This window comes from Elephantulus edwardii, unplaced genomic scaffold (assembly GCF_000299155.1).
Source record: "Elephantulus edwardii isolate Elephantulus edwardi_28Jun2011 unplaced genomic scaffold, EleEdw1.0 scaffold00054, whole genome shotgun sequence".
Classification (NCBI taxonomy): domain Eukaryota; kingdom Metazoa; phylum Chordata; class Mammalia; order Macroscelidea; family Macroscelididae; genus Elephantulus; species Elephantulus edwardii.
This window is the reverse complement of record NW_006399804.1, coordinates 11781678-11801414: the sequence shown is the minus strand read 5'-3', so window position 1 is coordinate 11801414 and position 19737 is coordinate 11781678. Positions and strand designations below refer to the sequence as shown.

The 19737-nt window shown below is 38.7% G+C and overlaps 1 protein-coding gene across 1 annotated transcript in view; it reads right to left on the bottom strand.

The window, feature by feature from the left end:
* APBB1IP (amyloid beta (A4) precursor protein-binding, family B, member 1 interacting protein) overlaps window positions 1-19737 on the bottom strand; it is a 107488-nt gene that overhangs the window by 69998 nt on the left and 17753 nt on the right. Inside the window, 2 exon segments of the mRNA XM_006903816.1 lie at window positions 11772-12064; window positions 16282-16369. Of these exon segments, the coding sequence (XP_006903878.1) occupies window positions 11772-12064; window positions 16282-16369 (381 nt within the window).

Below are 19737 nucleotides of genomic sequence, written 5' to 3'. Positions count from 1 at the left end.
TGGAATTTTTTTTCTTTTTTTTTTTCTCTCTTCGGAGGGGGAAGCGAGCTGGTGGGGAGGGGTGGGAAGGGAGAAAATTGCGGCAATGAATAAATGGAAATCCAAAACCTCTGTAAAAAAAATTATAAATAAATAAATTTTAAAAAGGGGAAAAAAAATTAGGGTTTCAAAGTTCCCACGGTTCCTGTGAATTTAAGAACTGTGTCCTGTGAACATACCCATATGTCCAGCACAGTGGTAGGTGCTAGGAATATAAATCCACAAACACATGCGCACACACGCATGCACGCACAATCAATCAATCAATAAATCAATTTACCTGAAAATTTCTAAGAGTATCATCATCAAGCAGAGCCACTTGATGCCCTTGCTCTAATTTCTATCTGAATTTTAAAAGAAATGACTTACAGGCAAATTGACTCCTCTCCTGTTAGGATTTACCCAACTCATTGCTACAGAGTTTGAACCAACTCATAGCTGACCCTTCGGCGAGTTTTTGGAAGCCATAAATTGCATGGATGGAGACTGCCCATCTTTCTCCCTTGAAGCCACATGTGGGTAGAGGGGCACTGCCTTGGACTGAACTGCCTTTGCATTAGCAGCTCATCTCTCTACATACCATGCCATCTGAGCTCCCGGGTTTGGGTTGCTGATGTTCAAGGTGCTGTGGAGTCGCCCTTATGAACAACAGATCTGAGCCCTGTCCTGTCCCATCCTCATCATCTCTGACACACTTGAACCCACTGCAGCTGTCACTGTGTCTACCCATCTTCCTCGTTGGGTGTCTTCCTCTCTCTTGTTGACTTTCCACTTTTCTCAGCATCATGTCCCTTTCAAGGTATAGCTTTTCCTAGCAACATGACTAATGATGGTCCTGATTATTTTCAAGGGAAAAATTACATTATTTTAACGTTTTTGGTATGCAGACCAATATTACCCCCTCCCGCTTGCAAACTGTTGCTTGGTGAGTTGTGGGGTGTTTTTTTTTTATATTTTAAAAGATGAGATGTATCTTTATGAAAATTACATTATTTTAAAAGTGATTAGATGGACTGGAAAGGAAAGAATTGACTATAAAATTGATAATCTTTCCTGAAAGTGTGGAGAAGGTGAGCTGAGGTCCTCGGGTAAGGGGAATAGTCAAGTGCTTGACTACTAATGAAAAAGTTGGTCGTTCAAACCCGCCCAGAAGAATATTGGAAGAATAAGTCTGGTAAATGATTCCCCAAAGCTCACAGCCTTGAAAAGGCCTATTAAGTAGTGATGCACTGCACACTCGGGGTCCCGGTTAGTGGGAATCCACTTGACAACAACAAAGTTGTGAGCATGTGGGTAAATGCCCCTTTCTGTCCCCCTTCCACCAAACCTGACCTTGAAAATTGTTTTTCAGGTCAGTATGTGGCTTCTGCAGCCTGTTAAGCAGAATTACTGATAAGGATATAAAGAGTAGAAAGATGTTGTTAATTCCTCTTCTTACGAATACAGGCAAACCCTCACACTCAACATGTAGATATCAGGGCAGTAAGTAGAAAGTTGTTTCTATCTTCATAAATAGAGATTAGATCCTTATCTAGGCTTGAGAATGCCTCTCACCCTGAAGACCTGCAACCTACAAGTCTATAGTTTGTTGCTTTTTTCCTATTTGTCTTTTGATGTATTTAAAAATAATAGGCTAGGAAACACTGTGCCCAAGATTTACATGTCTGATGTTAGAAACGAGGCAAAGAGGGTTGTATAGATAAAAGTAGATGTTCCTCAAAGAGTGGTCTTTACAAGGAATTATCTTCTGTATAAACCTGCTGTTTTCTACTAAGAGTTATTGCAACAAATTAGTAACAGGCCCTAAGAAACAATGCCAACTTCAGATCTTTGAAGACTTAATCTTCCAGATGATAAAATTAATGATGTTTCACCACATTTTTTTCCTGCTTAAGAATTCTGGTGGAAATAAAGGATATACTGGTGTTTTCTTCTGTTCCTAAGCTGAGGAAAGACTAGAGCTCATAATTTAAGAATGATGTAAGGGTTTGGGGGGGCGCAGTAAGTGCAAACTTGATTAAATGCACATGTCCACAATTACAGAATTTAGAAAACAAAGAGCCCAAGAGGACACTAGTGATTTTTAGAGCATATAAATCACATTTACTCTTCCTCACAGTTTCGATTGCATTTGCAAGCTACAGAGTAGCCTATGCCAAAATTCAAGTGTGTTTAGCAAGCTAAGTATTTTTCAATTTCATGCCAGTGTACATGGAGTAAAAAGGATTCAAGAATGAAAAAGTTAAAAAAAGAAAAGGTCATCACTTTTCTAATTTATAAGATATTTTATCATTTCATTTACTAATTGTTAAATATGAGAGTATCTTAGCACTAAATCACTCAATATTTTTCTTTTTATAACAATATCTATAAACTGTTCTATTGTGTCACTGAGTCAAAACAAACATGAAATTAATGAATGAGCTGCATTCTATTTCTAGTTCCAAAAGCTTTGCACCATAAACTGTGAATGTCATTTGTCATCCAAAATGATGTCAACACGTCACAGAACAGCTGAGGATAAAGTTTGTCAGATGAATGTGCCATCTGTCCTCTAAAAACCTGTTGTAGAATATGTACATTTAAGATAGTTTCCTAATGTACTAGAATGTCTCCGTTATTTCTTAGTGTTCTGTGCCACAGACAGGGATTTGTTTTAAAAAAGAAATCTGCAGTGTGACATGAAGACAAACAGACAACCTGATTTTCCCATTTTCTTTCCACGATCAGAGCAGCTTTTGTTTTCCATCTTTCTGCTAAATTCAGGTATGCTGTGATTCATGTTTACTGTCATATTCACCTACCCTAAATCCGAGCTAAGTTCTCTCATTTTTTATGTGGATGGCATGAAATAGATGTCCTTTACACTCTCTTCTGTTCTCTCAATCACTAGTTGAAACAAACTGACTGAATTCAGTTAGTTGTTCTTTTTCTTTTTTAAACTAAGAAACAACTTCTCTAATCTCTCTGAACAGGTATACAATATGACCCTCATTTTATAACAAATCTACTTGGTTGGAATAATTTAACCAGATGTGATTATTTTTAACTATTTATGATTTTTATATTTACTAATTTTTTGGGTCTTTTTATCTCAAAAAGTCAAGGCAATAGCTCAGTGCATCTTCATCTGCCATACATATGTATATCAAAGCTACCTCCTTAGAGGGGCCTTCTAAAAATCACAACAATCTAGAGCCGTGGTCGTGGTAAAGAGACCCTCTAGCACTTCTTCCTGTTTGTTTTCCTCCTAGCTATCTCAGAAAAAGAGAGGAAAACCTTCAACAAGATAGACTGACACTGTGTTTTTAACAAGGAGCTTGCACATATCAGAGATGGTGAGGACAGCACAGGATACGGCAAGGTTCCGATCTGCTGTTCACAGGGTCCCTATAAATCAGAGCTGACTTGGCGGCACACAACAACCCCTCCCCTAGAATTTCGCCACTCTAGGAGGGGTCTCACCTGACTTGTTCACTGTGTATCTCTAGGGTCTCTTGTATGAGCAGGGTTGCACCTGGGGTGTACAAGTTCCTCCCGTGCAATTTATTGCATCTGAATGAATACCTGGAGAGTCAGCTGTTGAGTTGGTTCCAACTCAACAGCAAACAACAACAACAACAAGAAGATAATCTAGGAAGAAGGGAATAATGGGCCTTTAAAAATCCTATGAACAGTGGGGGAGCTTTGGTGGCCTACTGGCAAGGAGCTGTAACTACAATCCCAGAGGTGCACGGTTCGAATCCACCAGATGCTCTGCTGGGGAAGGAGGGACAATCTCCTCCTGTACCAGTCAGATCTGATTTGACGGTACACACACACACACACACACAATCCTATGAACAGATAAAAATCTCTGCCCTGGGGAAGGTGATGGGGGTATGGGTGGGATGTTGTTGTTGTTAGGTGCCATCGAGTAGATGACTCATAGCGACCCTATGAACAAAAGGCCTGAGCACTGTTTGTACATAGAGTTTCTGGAGGCAAGCCATTTCGGATGTGGATGCCGCTCCTGCTTCCAGATGGGTGGGATATAGGATATAAATCTGATAAAAAACTAAACAGATCACATGTTTAATAGTGATATACTCAGTTGCCATCATATCAATTCTAACACATGGGGACCCCATGAGTGGCAGAGAATCACACTCCACAGTCTTTTCAATGATTGATTTTCTTTCAGAAACAGATCACCACACCTTTCTTCTGAGACACCTTTGTTTTGTGGACTCAAACCTCTAACCTTCTGACTGTCATTCAACCATATGAACTGTTTGTGCCACCTAGCTGATAAGCACTGAGGAGGAAAAGTAAGTGGGGTAGGATATGGGGTTGTGTGTGTGTTTATACACACACATGCATACAATGTTTAATGGAGATAATTCAAGACTTACAGGAGGTGACAGAGTGAATCTACTCAGAGTCTGGGGAAGTGCGTTTGGGGAAGTGGAAAGATACAGCGGCAGGGATACAATGTCTGAAGAGCAGCAATGAGACTTGGAAGTCAGAACGGAGGAATGTGTGGGAGGAGACGAAGGCAGAGAGGTAGTGGGGCATCCAGATTGGATAGAGGATCCAGGCCATTGCCAGGATTTTGGCTTTAACTGTGTAAGATGGAGCACCATTGGTGGTCTCTGAACGGAAGAGGGATGAGGAAGGGGAATGAGAGCTGGACACAAATGGGGAGGCTGCTCTTAGAGACACGGAGAGTTCACTTTTATAGCAAGAGGAAAGAACACAGAATATATGTGTATAGGTGCAGCCAGAAAGAAAGCAAATGGGAAGATAATTCATAAGCTGAGAGAATGTGGATAATAGAACTGGCATTGGAAGTTTTAAGAGAGAAGACAGGGTATAGACAGTCCAAGGTAGTAGGGCAGTGATTGGACTGGCAGACACAGAGTGATTACTGGGCAGCACTGAGAGCCAGCCTAAGAAGAGCTGTGCTTTTGCTCCAGCACTGAGTAGACAGTGCAGTGGATTTACCTAGGGCTGGCCTAGTGGTGAGAAGCAGTTTGAATCCACCAGCTGCTCTGTGGGAGAAGGACGAGCAATCTCTTCCCATGTAATTTACTGCCTCTGAAAATCTGCTGGAGGGTCAGCTAGAGTTGGTTCGGACTTGATAGCACACAACAAGAAGACAGACTAGGAAAGACTGGCCACCCACTTCAAAAACCTTATGCACAACAGAGGAATTCAGGGAGCTATAGTATTAGAGGCAAAGTCCAGATGAGAAATCACTAAAAAAATGAGGAAACAGCTACAAACAACCATTCATAACTGGAATGTGGACAGTGACTGCAGCAATGGGCTCAAGTGTGTCAGAGATGATGAGGATGGCACAGGATTGGACAGGGTCCAGATCTGTTGTTCACAGGTCACTATGAGTCATACTTGACTCAATGGCACCTAACTACCACCACAACAACTAACCAAGCGAGTATAAGAAGGGAGAGAAATGCAAGAAAGCTGAGGAGGTAACATTTTGATGATGAATCTTTAAATTTAATTGTATGTAGAGAATGAGGAAGAATAATGGTAAAGAATTTCATGAATGTTTGGGATGTATAGAGCCAAAATGATCTGGAAAGAATCTGTTGGCTTAGTGGTAAAGAGTAGGGCTGCCAATTCCAAGGCAGTTGGAATCTACTAGTTAGTTACTTCACAGAAGCAAGACGGGCAATCTCCTTCCGTGTGAATATTTACTGGCCATCAGTCAAGACACATTGAACACCTTCATTCAAGGAACTGCACTAGATGCTGTGGGAAGAGAAAACCCAACGCCCTATACAGAAAGGGCAATTCACTCAACTATAAAGAAAAAGTGCTGAGTCTCAGAGTTGGTATACACTTCAGGAACTGAAACAGGAGACGGTTTCAACTTGTCCTTAATTTGCCAACTTAACTGCTATTGCTAGTTGCATTCTACTCAGCCCCTCACTCCCAGTGACTCCCTGTAAAACAGAGCCAAACATTCAGTGCCTGGTCCTGAAGCAGCCCATGGTCAGCTGTGTGTCTACCAAGGGGATCCATAAAATTTTCAATGGTTGAGTTTTGGAAGTAGGTCACCAGACCAACTTAATGTATCTTCCTAATCTGTAAATTCCCCAGAAACTTGTTCAGTATCATAGCAACCCATAAGTAAGCTCCACTGATAGGATGGGGTGGTAGGTGTGCTTGATGGTCATTGGTTTGGAACTGAACCTGCGTCTTCTGCAGGGAAGGTGGGAGTTCTACCATGAACTAGTGTTCACTTAAATAGTACTAGGTCTATAATTCTAATAAGGAGCCTTAGTGGCATGTCAGTTAAGCATATGGCTTTTAAAGGAAAGGCTAGAGGTTTGAACCTACCCAGTGGCTCCCCAGGAGAAAGACCTGGAAATCTGCTTCTGTAGGAAGCTCTGGTGGCCAAGTGGTAAGAAGTTGCACTTTACGCCAAGGCACAGTTGGAATCCATTGGCTGCTCTGAGGGAGAAGGGTGGGCAATCTCTTCCCTTGTAATTTGCTGCCTCTGAAAACCGCTGGAGGGTCAGTTATGGATCAGTTCCAAGTCAACGGCACACAACAACAGATTGCAGTCAAGAAACACAATGGGCCAGACTACTCTGTCAACTGGCATCACTATAAGTAAAAAATCCACTTGATGAAATGTAATAACATTATCTGTCTAATTAAGTTAAATAAAAGTGTTTCTGTTATGATATGGGTATCCTGAAAATCTCATGTTCTGTAAAAACAGGTGAAAAAAATTACAAGTTTGTTAGGAAAAACAAAGTTAGAAGCAGATGAGTTAAACTGATGCAACTGTAAAAATACAGGGCTCAATTTCCACAAAATAGCTTTGACATCCATCCAGGGCAGAAGGGAGACTAGAGGATGCTTTAGGGAATATCAAATATTTAATGTTCACAAAAAGCAATTGTAGAGATCTGGAGACAAGGTCAAAGGAAGCCAAGCTCTGACCTAATCAAGTCAGCCCAGAAGAGGGCGCCTCCTACTACAAGCCAGAGCTGAGCAAAGTCCAAGAGAATGTCTCCCCAGAGAAGGAGTCCTGGGAGAAGGCACTGATTTCCTGCCTGTGCAACAGCCAACAAAGGACCTCTCTTGACTGCCCAGTGACCGTATTTCTACTCTCACTAATCCAGCCTCTAAAAAAATCATGTGCCAATCAACCAAAAACCCAATTAAATTTTCACACTTGTGTTAACATATATGTTACCTAACAATCACTCACCAATGTGATGTTATAGAAAGAATAACTACTTTACCTTTTCTTTCAAAATTGTCTTAATTACAATTACTTTTATTATTCAATATTTTAAAATTTTGACCATTAGATACAATAATTGTCTTTTAACTTCTCCATTCAAAAGTATTTCAGACTTTACCTTCTTAACTTTGGCCTCCTTCAGCTTTTCCAGGGCCAACTTAATTTTATCAGCCTTGGCTTGGGCTTCTTCTTCTTCCTGTAAAATGGCAAAATATTCAACACGGTCCATTTAATAATACCAGCGAGTCATTATTCATATCTTTGCTAGTAGTGTCGCAATTTCTTTTTTTAAAAAAATCAAACATACACCTTTTGATATCATGATTTCATTTTCAAAGCATTTCAAACAACTGGTTTACATAGAGATATCACTTATAGGATTTTGGGGAGTTGGCAATGGTCCTTATTACTAACACCACTTGAGTTGCACTTTCGTTATCTCTGATGAGAATGAGGTGAGATGCAGGCTCCAAGGGATGGCCGGTCCACAGGGCCTGTAAGTTATGCAAATACCTTTCATGTCAGTTCTTTTTTCAGCCTCCTCTGCTCTCATTTTAGAGCTCTGACTCAAAGTCCACCACCCTCCCTTTCCGCCTCTTTTCCTTACAGTAGAGGCGTTACTAAGCACTGAAGAGGCCAAATGCACAGGGAAATGGAAAGGAGACACAGTTCATGGAGAATCCATTCATCATCGCTGAGCTCACGGGGTGGTGCTGGATGGTGAGCCCTGACTAGGTATACTAGGCAGCATACTGCTTAGAAATGAGTTTTGTTTTTTAGGTGTCATTTAGTCAGAAGTATCAAGTTTTATGATAGATTCGTACAGTGAGATGGATTCTAATGGAAAAATCCTTAGTAAAATGTAAAGAAGGCAATCTTCTCCTATCTTTGGGAAAGTAACTTAAAAGAAGAGTTGATGACTTTAGCAGTGTTTCATCTATTTAGACCAAAATCATCTCTGCTTTGCTTGTTAAGTGGGATCTAGCTGAAAGAATCTATGGATGGATCTTCAAGGGATCTGAGAACTTCCTGAAGTTACATGCACTTTTTTTATCTTTTGTGTTTCTTTAAGGAACGGTTAAGCATTAATCTAAAGGCTACCGGTTCAAATCCCTTTGGGGCTCTACAGGAGACAATACCTGCTAATTTGCTCCCATAAAGAATAGAGTCTAGGACACCTGGTGAGGCAGTCTCCTGAGGGTGCTATCTGTTGCAATCAACAATAACAATAATGCGTTTCCTGGGAGTCCATTTTTATTAGAGTCTTACGTTACTAAGACTTAGATTAAAAAATGATAATTCACAGAAAAAGCACTGACAAATACACATAAGTACATAGGAAAGAAATGGTTTATGAACCCGAAGTCCCTTGATTGCCACACAATAATATTGCAAGAATAGGATTATTACGGCTTTCCTTATATATCTATTCATAAGGATCAGGAAAGGAAATTTTTTTGGTTAATTCTAATTTGTTGAAAGTAGACATGACTTTTTTTTTTAAATACTAGGGGTTCTTTAATTTTTTTTAAGGCAGAAAGCTTAAAGCTATGAAGTCCATAGAAACTCACATACTAATTTATATTTGCATCTATTTTCAAAGGATTTATGGATACGCCTTTGAAATTTCCTAAACTCACATTAAGATATTCTCTTTCTCTAGATCCTCAATTGCCAAATAATTAGCCTATAATAGAAGAACACTGAGTATGATTTAATAATTGTTCTTTGAAAGGCATTTTAGGAAATTTCAGGGCACAGTGGGCTTCCAAAAAGATGTGGTCATGCTCTAAACTTTGAACCTTTGAATGTTCTAGACATTAACTGGAAGAGGGGTCTATAGCAATATAAATAAAAATTTCGAGATGAGAAAATCATCTCTGATTATCTAGGTAGATCCTAAACCCAACGATAAATGTTTTTATTAAGAAACACACAAGACAGAAGAGAAGACAGTGGCAACTCAGAGTCAGAAATTGAAGTAATATACCCCAAGCCAAGGAATGCTGGTGGCCACCAGATGCTCAAAGGTGCAAAAACAGATTCTCCTGAAAGGATCCAAAGGGAATGCGCTCAAATTTGGTACTTTCACGCTCTGAACTGTGAGAGCAAATAAATATATGTTGTCTTCAACCACCTAATTTGTGATAACTTGTTATAGTGGCTACAGGAAACTAAAACACACAGTCATTGTTGTTATGAGCTGTGGAGTTGGAACTGACTCATAGCTGACTCCCAGGATGATTTTTAAGGCTGTAAATTCCATAGGAGGAGACTGGCTATCTTTCTTCCAGGAGCTGTTGTGGCTTTGAACCACTAGAAGTTTGGCCTTTGGGTTAGCAGGGCAACTCAAGACCAACTATGTCACCAGAACTGACTAGGACACCAGAGTTTCTATTTCCATCTTAGCGAGGCTAAAAGATTAAGCAATTAGCTTAAAATCACAAAACTGGGCAGAGTTATTTTCCTTCTTCAGTCTTTGTGAAAAGCCTTTGCTAACTTACACAGCAAAAGTACTATAAATGATTTTTTTTGTGTTTGTGTATGTGTACTGTCAAGTCGGATCTAACTGGTACAGGAGGAGACTGTCCCTCCTTCTCCAGCAGAGCACCTGGTGGATTTGAACCATGCACCTCGGGAATGCAGTGCAGCTTCTTGCCACTAGGCCACCAGAGTTCCCTTATAAATGATATTTAAAGGCCATTTGTGAGAACTGACATATTGATTTTCCCGAGGGAGACGTAAAAAGATACATTAGTGTAGTGTGTCGGCCTTGAGGGGAATAGGCTCTCACAGGGGTAGCCGGCAGAAGGAATCTTGGCAGGCACAGAATCTCCACGTACTGGCAACACTTCCCTCTTATAGAACTCCTGGTTTTCTAAGTGTCTAGTGCATTCAAATAGGGTGTTTGGTGCCTCGTAGTGCTTCTGTGTTTGTGCTTGTTCATTTTACCACAGCTTCTGGGGGAATTGTGGGAAGTGTTATTTTCGAAAAGATTCTTGGGATAATATATAAAACTAAATTCTGAAGGCGAGAACAATAGAGATGCCAACATGCTGTTTTCAGTATAATTTTTCATCTAGTTTGATTAGAAATAGAGATAAAAGCTGCAGTAACTTACAAAAAATATAAGTAACCTGAGAAAGCTAAGTATTAAAGGGCCTGGGTAGCTCTCGTGCTGGCAGAAGCGGTGCTGCAATCCCAAAGCCATGACGTTTGAAACCATCAGCTGCATTAGGCCATCTCCTCCTGTGCGATTTGTAATTAGATGCTGTCAAGTCAAGTAGGCCACACAGAGAAGCTATGAACAACAGAAATAAACCCTGATCCATCCTGTGCTGTCCTCACACTTCATTACACACTAGAGCCCTCTGTGGAAGTCACTATGTCAATACAACTGGTTGAGGCCTTGTTTTTTGGCAAGCCTCCACCTTTCTGAGCATTATGTTGCTCTCCAAGGAATAGCTTCTCCTAGCAATATGTCCGAAGTATGTGAGACAAAGCTTCAACATCTTTGCCTCTGAGGAACATTCTCTGCACTTTCTCCAGGACTTTTTTTTTTTTTGATACTCCATTCAGTCTTTTTCTCCTACACCAAAGCTCAAAGGCATCAATTCTTCTGTCATCCTTATTCATTGTCTCATGAGATTTACTGCCTCTAAAAACCCACGGGAGTGTCAGCTATGGGTCAGTTCCAACTCTATGGCCCACAACAACAAACACCCAGAAAAATTTAGGACTATGATTTTTGCATTCTGTTGCCTTTTGATCTAAATCTATTGACTCAGGAGTATAGATTTGGCTCAGTTCATGGACAACATCTGAACATTCTCAGAAAATATCCACCTAGAAATAAGAACATAAGCAACGTTTCTCTCATCATCCAATGCTTAGTCTATTATTAACAAAACTTGTAATTCCATTAAGCTATGGAAAGAAGGCTAATTAAGCAATAAGCATACATTCAGGATAGAATAATTCTTAGGCCCTTAAAAATCTATCAAAATCACATAAAGCTAATAAAACAATTCCCCCAATTCTAAGCATTAGCAGAAAGTGCCTACATACAGTCTAGTCAATTACAGTAATTCTTGAACATCACCCTAAAGTGTTCTTTATGCACACCTATACATCTAGTTAAGAAGTCCTGGTGGCAAAAAAGGAAAAAGAGTGCTGGTGACCCAATGGTTATTGTGCTTGGCTTTTAATGGAAAGATCTGTAGTTCAAGCCCATCAGTTGCTCTGTGGGAGAAATGGCCTGCTATTTGCTCTTTTTAAATAATCTTTTTCATAGATCATTTATCCTGTCAATCCTCTGATCATTATATTAGCCATCTGATGTAAAACTCTTTATTAAACTCTAACACTACCCACCACCACTTACGAATGCAGCTGTGACTTCTCAGACAGCAAAGACGACAGGTATTTGAGAGCGAGTGAACCTCTGGTATCCTGTGCTTACCTGTGTGAGAGGCTCAGGAGGCGGTGGTGGAAGTGGAAAGTCTAACACAGGATCAGCTGGTGGAGGGGGTAAATCATCTTCATAGGGGCTGACAGCAGTTGTGGCAACATTGACTTTGTAACCCAGAGAGGCTGCAGCACTGCAATTGGATGCCTCCAGAGATGCTGAATGGCGCTGATTCTGTGAAGACGCTTTCTGTGCTTGGATTGTCCTCTGTTCTGCTTCACTAATGTCTGCTACCAGGTCAGCCATGAGAGCATCTAAATCTTTGTCCTCCAGGGCATTTAAAGACTCTGGGGGGGGCAGGGAAAAATAACATTATTTCTAGATATTTGGTATGTGAAGAAACTGGAAAAAAATTTTTTAAAATCCATTTTTACTTTATTAAAAGTTTACAAATAACATTAGGTTTTGTTTTTTTTTTAATTCAACCATTCATACACCTTTTGGATTAAAACAGAAGTTCAAAACATGAACAGCAGAGATGCATGGATAACATCAATTAGAATTGATTAATGTATTCAATTAATTGTTATTGCTATGTCTGTTGAGTTGCTTGCAACTTACAGCAACCCTATGTACAAAATCTCTGAATCCTGCTTTATTTTGAGCCAACATCATTGTCTCTGACATATCTGCCCCCATTAACCTAGTCACTGAGTTAGTCCCTATATCCAGGGTCTTCCTCTCTTGTACTGTCCTGACATTCTTCCAAACACCATGTCCCTCTTCAAAGACTGGTCCCTAAAAAATTTTCTTAATGTTAATATTTGCATGTTGTTGTTGTTATGTGCTGTCAAGTCGCTTGCAACTCATAGCGACCCTATGTACAACAGCCCTAAACTCTGCTCTGTCCTGTGCCAACTGCACCATCTCTGATACACCCATCCTAATTACCCCACTGAATCAATCCACCTCATGCATAGCAAAAAGTATTTCTTCTTGCTATGATTTAATGAAGAAAGCAGAAGATATTTTTATTCAATATCATATGTGCAAATATAGGTATTTAAAAAAATTATTATTGCTACATTTAACGAGTGTTTGTTGTGAGTAAGCATGTTAGCACCAAGGAAAGAACATAAAGCGGAAAAAGGGACCCCTAAAAACTGAGGAAGCTCACTGTCAAGTTATGAAGTCAAATATAAGTACATGAATAGCTACCAATGCAGCGAATTCTTATGTGCTCTGGTGTAAGATCATACAGTTTTTGAGTAGAGGAGAATCCTAGAAGGGATGGAAGCAGAAGTCTCCCCAAGTATTTAGAGGGCAGGCAGAGTACAATTCGTGAAATTACCTGGAAGAAAGTGGGTCTCACTCAACTTGGGTTTAATGTGACTTGAGACTGTGCGATGAGGATGGAGCTTTTACAACTACACCACAAACTAGAGTTGCTCTCCCATTCAGAAGAGGAAAATAAATGACAAAGACTGAGAATCCAAGTGAGGACTGAAAAATAAGGAGTTGTTCTTTGAAATGATTCAATGGTCATCTCCAGAAGACAGTGAACTGGAAGTCAGTGCTTAAAGGGAAGGACAGACATGGACTTCAGAGGGAGGGAGCAGGAGAATGGCTCATATTGGAATTCATTCAACATGTGAAATTACTACAGCAAAAGTGTGGAGAGGTGGGAGTAATGTTTGTGGGTAATGTTAACAAAGAGGTTGTTTTGTTTTGTTTTGTTTTTCAGCAAAGAATTGTGGAGGTGGGTACAATAGATGGCTTGTGAAATGAACAAAAGATTGATGGGAAAATGATTTGGGAGGAAGAAAATTCTAGCTGCCATGTGTAGGATGTGCTACAAGGAAGAAATTGGGACAGTGAAAACAAGAGTTACTCAGTAACAAATAAGCATAATGCTTTGTCAAGTAATTTACTGCCAAACTTCACCATAATTAACTGCATAACATATAAAATCAAAACCACTCAGCTGCTGTGGAGTCCGTGCTGAGTCATGGTGACCCTATGTGTGAGAGTAGAACTGTTCCATAGAGTTCTCATAGCTGCGAACGTATGGAAACAGATCACCAGGTATTTCTCCCAAGGCACCTCTGGGTTGCTTCAAACCATGGACCTTTTGATAAAGCTGAGAAATTTCATGGTTTACCTTCCCAAGAGATCCCTAAATGATATAACGGCTTTAATGTTAATAGCTCTCGTGTACGATGACTAAAGTTTGGATCTCCTAAATGTCTACAATAAATTCACTTTCTTCTAAGCTATTTTTAGATATAATTTCTTTACAAATTAAGTTAAATTAACTGTTTTCAATGAAACTACATGTAGAATTAGTGCAACATATAATAATGTCTTAATATAATCAAGGGCGCTCTGGTGGGTTAGTGGTAAGAACCTGAGTTGCAATTCCAAAGGCATGCAGTTCAAAACCACCAGCTGCTCTTTAGAAGAAGGATGGGCAATCTCCCTTGTGATTTATTGCCTCTGAACACCCACTAAAGTGTCAGCTATAAGTCTATTCCAATCCTACAGCACACAACAACGCTATTAATAAAGGGCTCTGGTGGTTTAGTGGTAAGGGCTGTGCTGCCAATTCAGAGGCATGCAGTTTGAATCCATCAACTGTTCAATGGGAGAAAGATGAGCAGTCTCCTCTTGTGTGATTTACTGTCTCTGCAAACCTGCTGGAGGGTCAGCTCTGAGTGGTTCAGACTCAATGGTATACAACAACAATACTATCAATTATGTTGTGAGTCTATTGACTTAAATAAATGTCTTTTAATAATTCACAAATATTTTAGGAACAAAATACCTCTGATATAATCCTAATATAGAGATTATAAAATTAAATTAGGGAATGAGATATAAATATACTACATTCTGAGGTCTGTCATTAAATCTCATGATGTTGTTGTTGTTAAGTGCCGTCAAGTTGTAGACGACTTATAGAGACCCTATGAACAAAAAACCTGAACATTAGTATAATTTTCATCCTTTCTCCAGGTTCATAGGGTTTCCAGAGGCAAGCTATTTTGGAAGAGGATGCCACTCCTGCTTCCAAGCTTATTTTAATAGGGGAGCTCCTCCCAACGCTGTCCACCATGGGTAACCATTATCGCATTTGACACATCAGTGTCACCCAGGATGTTATGTGATAATATATTTTTAAAGCCCCACTTGAATAATGTCTTTAAAGTGAAGACAATAAAAATTCTATTCCTACGCTAAGGATAAAGGGAGCTCTAATAGCCTAGTGATAAAGAGACACACAGTCAATGCAAAGGTTTGCTCCATGGAGGGAAGATATAGTTCCATGAGATTTACCACTTCTGAAAATTCAGCTATGAGTCAGTTGCACCTTAAAGGCAAACAGCAACAACATAAAAATGCTCTCCAAATTTAATTTTTTAAAATATATCAGTGCTTATTTGTAGTCTTGCTTTATGCTTATTTGTAGTCTTGCTTTATACTTAAAATGCACCATGTGTTTGTTTTGCCTCCTTAATGAAGTTCCTTATTACTGTCTTTTAAGCATTGCTTGTTTACCATAGATTCTTCAGTTTCTATCGACTAATTTTTTTATACGTATTGATCTTCAATTCATTAATTGAATTGAGATAAAGTCAATTTATCCACATGAACTGAACTCAGGTCTTGATTAAACTTTAATCGTACCTGAAATAATAAAAGCACTAGGCTGCTATGAATGTGGTGAGTCTAAAGTCTGCATTGTTCATGTGAACCAAGCCCATGTCATCTATTAATGATATCACTTTACAAAGTGTACTGTTTTTGTGAAACTTTATTGATGTTGTTGTCTTGATGCAAATAACTGGTAGGAATAAGCTATATATGGCAAACTGGAGAGAAAAATAAAGCAAGCAAAAAAGAAAATGGCTTTCAGTTTTTACCATTTATCAAGACATAGATATTGACACCTTTTGGGTTATCAAGAAATTGTTCTGAGATGATGGAGAAACCCACTGAGTGAAAGAAATAAAGCTTGGGACTCACACCCCTGTAACTGGACTTCTCTTTTTGCTGTTAGAACTTTCACAAGCACAGCAAGCCTTTGACAAATCTTTTTTAAGAGTTGGAGTGAATGCTCATAAATTTGGAAGCTATTATCTATGTAAAGATTTATTGTAATTTAAGCAGCACAAGAGGTAAAGATGGTCTCTACTGAAAGTAAAGATAGCTTTATATTGGGAAGAGAAAGAAAAATCTCTAGAAAAAAATGTCAAAGAGAAAAAAATATATAAAATACATGTTGAAAGATTTATTCATATATTATTAACCATTATGAAATGGAAAGTTAATTATTACTCTTGAAGGGACATTTCATTATTAATATTTTCTTATATTACAACCCTTTATTACTCTGTGGCCTTATGAACAAGAAGGGAAAAAGAGAATCTAAAATCCTCACTTTAAGTAATAGTTCACATGACAGGCAGGTTGCTTGAATATTGTTTTCAAACTATAGGTCCATACAAATTTTAGTCAACATCATGAGCATACCTTCATTAAGAAAAGAAGCAATTGTGCTTACCATTTAAGTCTTTAAACCCCACAGTGTAGTTAAATTCAGCTCTTGCAGGTTTTGGTTCAGGGGGAGGAAGTGTGTCGACTCCTAAACTCTGTGAAAGCAGATACCCATTGCACCCCCACCCCCCGAAAAAAGAGTTATTCATGATGCAAACTTTTGTAGCATATTTTAACTGTTTTACTAATAAATAAAAACATCTATTGTTCATACATTTTACCTCTAGATACATTTAAAACCACATCCTTAACTTGAAAATATATGATGTGTTGTTTTTTTTCTTAAAGAAATTCCAAATAATTATCCTACAAGGGACATCTCAAAACGGAAGAGACCAGCTGAGGACAGGATTAAGTCAGACTACATTCATAATTTCAATTTTCTTTTTTTTTTTTCAATTTAAATAGCATTCAGTTTATTACAAAGATTTATTATTGGCTTCCCATATTTCCCCCCTTTGGTTTTTATTATAAATAATTTCAATGTTCAAGCATACTTTCATGTCTAAAATCTGAGAAGTGATTTCACCTGCTTTTAAACAAGAATTCTTTGAAGAAAATAAGTAAATCTTAAAAAAAATGAGTAAATATCATGATGCTGATTTTCCTCAGTAAGTACTATTTTTTTTGTCCATCCCTTAAATTTAAAAACATACCTATTATTAGATATGGAGGAAACAAAACAAAACAAATTCTTAAAAATTAGGTGGTGAGGAGAGGACCATGAGTCAAGACACTATGAACTGACTGCAATTGTAGAATTAAGGAACATTGAAAGTGTTTGCAGGACAGCTGAAGAACTGTGAGGCAAACATCAGAACAATGACAATAAAAGTAAACAAAAAAGAAAAAAAGTTCACCAACCGTACTTTTTGTTTCATCATTAATGATGTTTAAAAGTTATCTAAAATAACAATTAGAGTAGCTAACTATGGTGGGTTTTTCCCCTTCAAAAAAAACACTGTAGGGTGGGTTAAAGACGGGAGAAGAAAATGTAAAACAATGAAAAAAATTTTATAATTTACAAAAAAGTATTTAAAAACACAGTTTGCAGATTAGAAAACAAACATATAGTTTGCTTTAGCTTTTAATAACATGAGAAGTCATTCTCTGATGAAATACTAATATAGACTTAAAAAAATTTTTTTGAGATCTTAACGAAAGTTTATCAAGAATTTGGATTTCCATTCATTCATTGTTGCACATTTTCCTCCCTACCCCCAAGTTCAATTTTCTTCTAAAAAATTTCTTTTATTGTTCAGTTTTCTCTCCCTCCTCCCTTTTCCACTTTGCGATGCAGCTCTTGTCTGGACTGTTTTAATGCAAATAATCCCTAATTATATATTCCTTTTAAACAGTTCTTCCCCCTCATCTGTTTCAATGCACTATACATTATTTATCCTCTCTTTTCTTAGTTTTCTCCCAACCCCCATGTCAGTCCTGTTTTATAACTGTGGCATTACACAGCATTTGTCCTTTTGTGACTGAGATATTTCACTCAGCAAAATGTCCTCCAGGGTCACTCATTTTGTGTAATATTTTGAGTTCCTTGTTTTTCAGTGCTGTGAACTATTTTTCAGTTTTTCCATTGTGTGACTATACCACAGCTTCTCTATCCATTTGTTTGTTGATGGGCACTTGGGTTGTTTCCATCTCTTCGCTGGTGTGAACAATGCAGCAATACATATGAACAAAACATAGGTGTGCATATATCTGTTTGAGAGGCAGTTCTGCTTTCTTTAGGGTATATTCCCAGTAGTGGAATTGCTGGGTCAAACGGCATTTCTATTTCCAACTACTTAAGAAAGCGCCATACTGCCTTCCATAGTGGTTGCACCATTTCACACTCCCACCAACAGTGTTCCACCAACAGGGTTTCAGTTTCTCCACAACCTTGCCAGTATTTGTTGTTTGCTGCTCTGCTGAATTTTGCTATTGTTACTGGGGTTATATGATCTCTCATAGTTGTTTTGATTTGTATCTCTCTTAGAGCTAGGGATTTTGAACATTTCTTCTTGTTCGCCATCTGAACATCTTCTTTGGTGAAGTGTCTGTTCGTAACCTGTCCCCATTTTGCAAGTGGATCGTTTACCTTTATCTTGTAGTGGTGCTGGAGTATTCTATAAATTCTGGATAGAAGTCTATTATCAGATATATCATTACCAAATAGTAAGGAAAGCACTCCTGAAAAAGAGAAACAAGGTAGGAGGCATCTCACTCCCTGATTTAAAATCCTACTACACTGCTGTGGTGGTCAAGGCAGCCTGGTACTGGTACAGTGACAGATACATAGATCAATGGAATAGAATTGAGCTCATCTATGGTCACTGATTTTTGACAAGGAGATGAAATCAGTTAAGTGGGGAAACTAAAAGCCTCTTTACAAGTGGTGTTGGCAAAATTCGAAAACTATCTGCAGAAAACTCAAGCAAGATCCACATCTCAAACCAACTTAAAGTGGATCACAGACTTAGGACTAAAACCAAGGACAATAAACTTCATCAGAGGAAAGCTTGGAAGAACTCTAGAAGCCCTAATCCACAACATGAACAGTCTCCCAAGCATCCTGAAAAATCTTTAACCAGGAGAGAATAAAATAGATGAATGGTATCTTTTATGAATCAAATCCCTATGCACATCCCAAAACTTCTTCAATAGGGTAAAAAGGAAAGCCACAGACTGGGGAAAAATATTTGGTAATATAGACATTTGCAAAAGCCACAGCAAAAAGCCCCTCCCTAAAGCCTGCCTACCTACCTACCTACCTACCTACCTACCTACCTACCTACCTAACTAACTAACTAACTAACTAACTAACTAAACTAAGAAGTCTACAAATATAAAGAGCAAGCAAAAAGAGAGAATATTGGGAAAGGAAGTGAGTTCATTCCTCAGAGACACTGCGGATTGATTCCAGATCACAGTAATGAAGTTGAGTCATACAGTTTTTTGTTTCCCAAAGCATCTAAGTCAGGCTTACCTACACTGAGTCCATTAAGCAGGCAATCTTGTTTGCTGTTAGGTGCTGTCAAGTTAGTTACCACTCATAGAGATCCTATAAATAACAAGTTAAAATCTTGCCCTATCCTGAGCCATCCTCACAATCTCTACCATGTTCATGCCCATTACTGTAGCTGCTGTGTCAGTCTATCTTCTATTTCCACAACCTTCTACTTTCCCCAGCATGATTTCTTTTTTCAGTGACTGACAACAGGCATAAAGTATGTAAGATGAAGTTTCATGCTGCTTGTTTGTTCTTTTGGCAACTCATGGGATATTCATGATTCAAAGCACAAATTCTCCAGTTTTTCTTACTCCTTGGCCAACTTTCAGCTGCATATGAAACACCAGACAATACCACAGCCTGCATCAAGCATGTCTTTGTATTTTCTTTTTTCTTTATTTTTTAATTGGGAAAAACATATTGGGGGTACAAGGAGGTGAGGGTTGGGGGCAGAAGGGT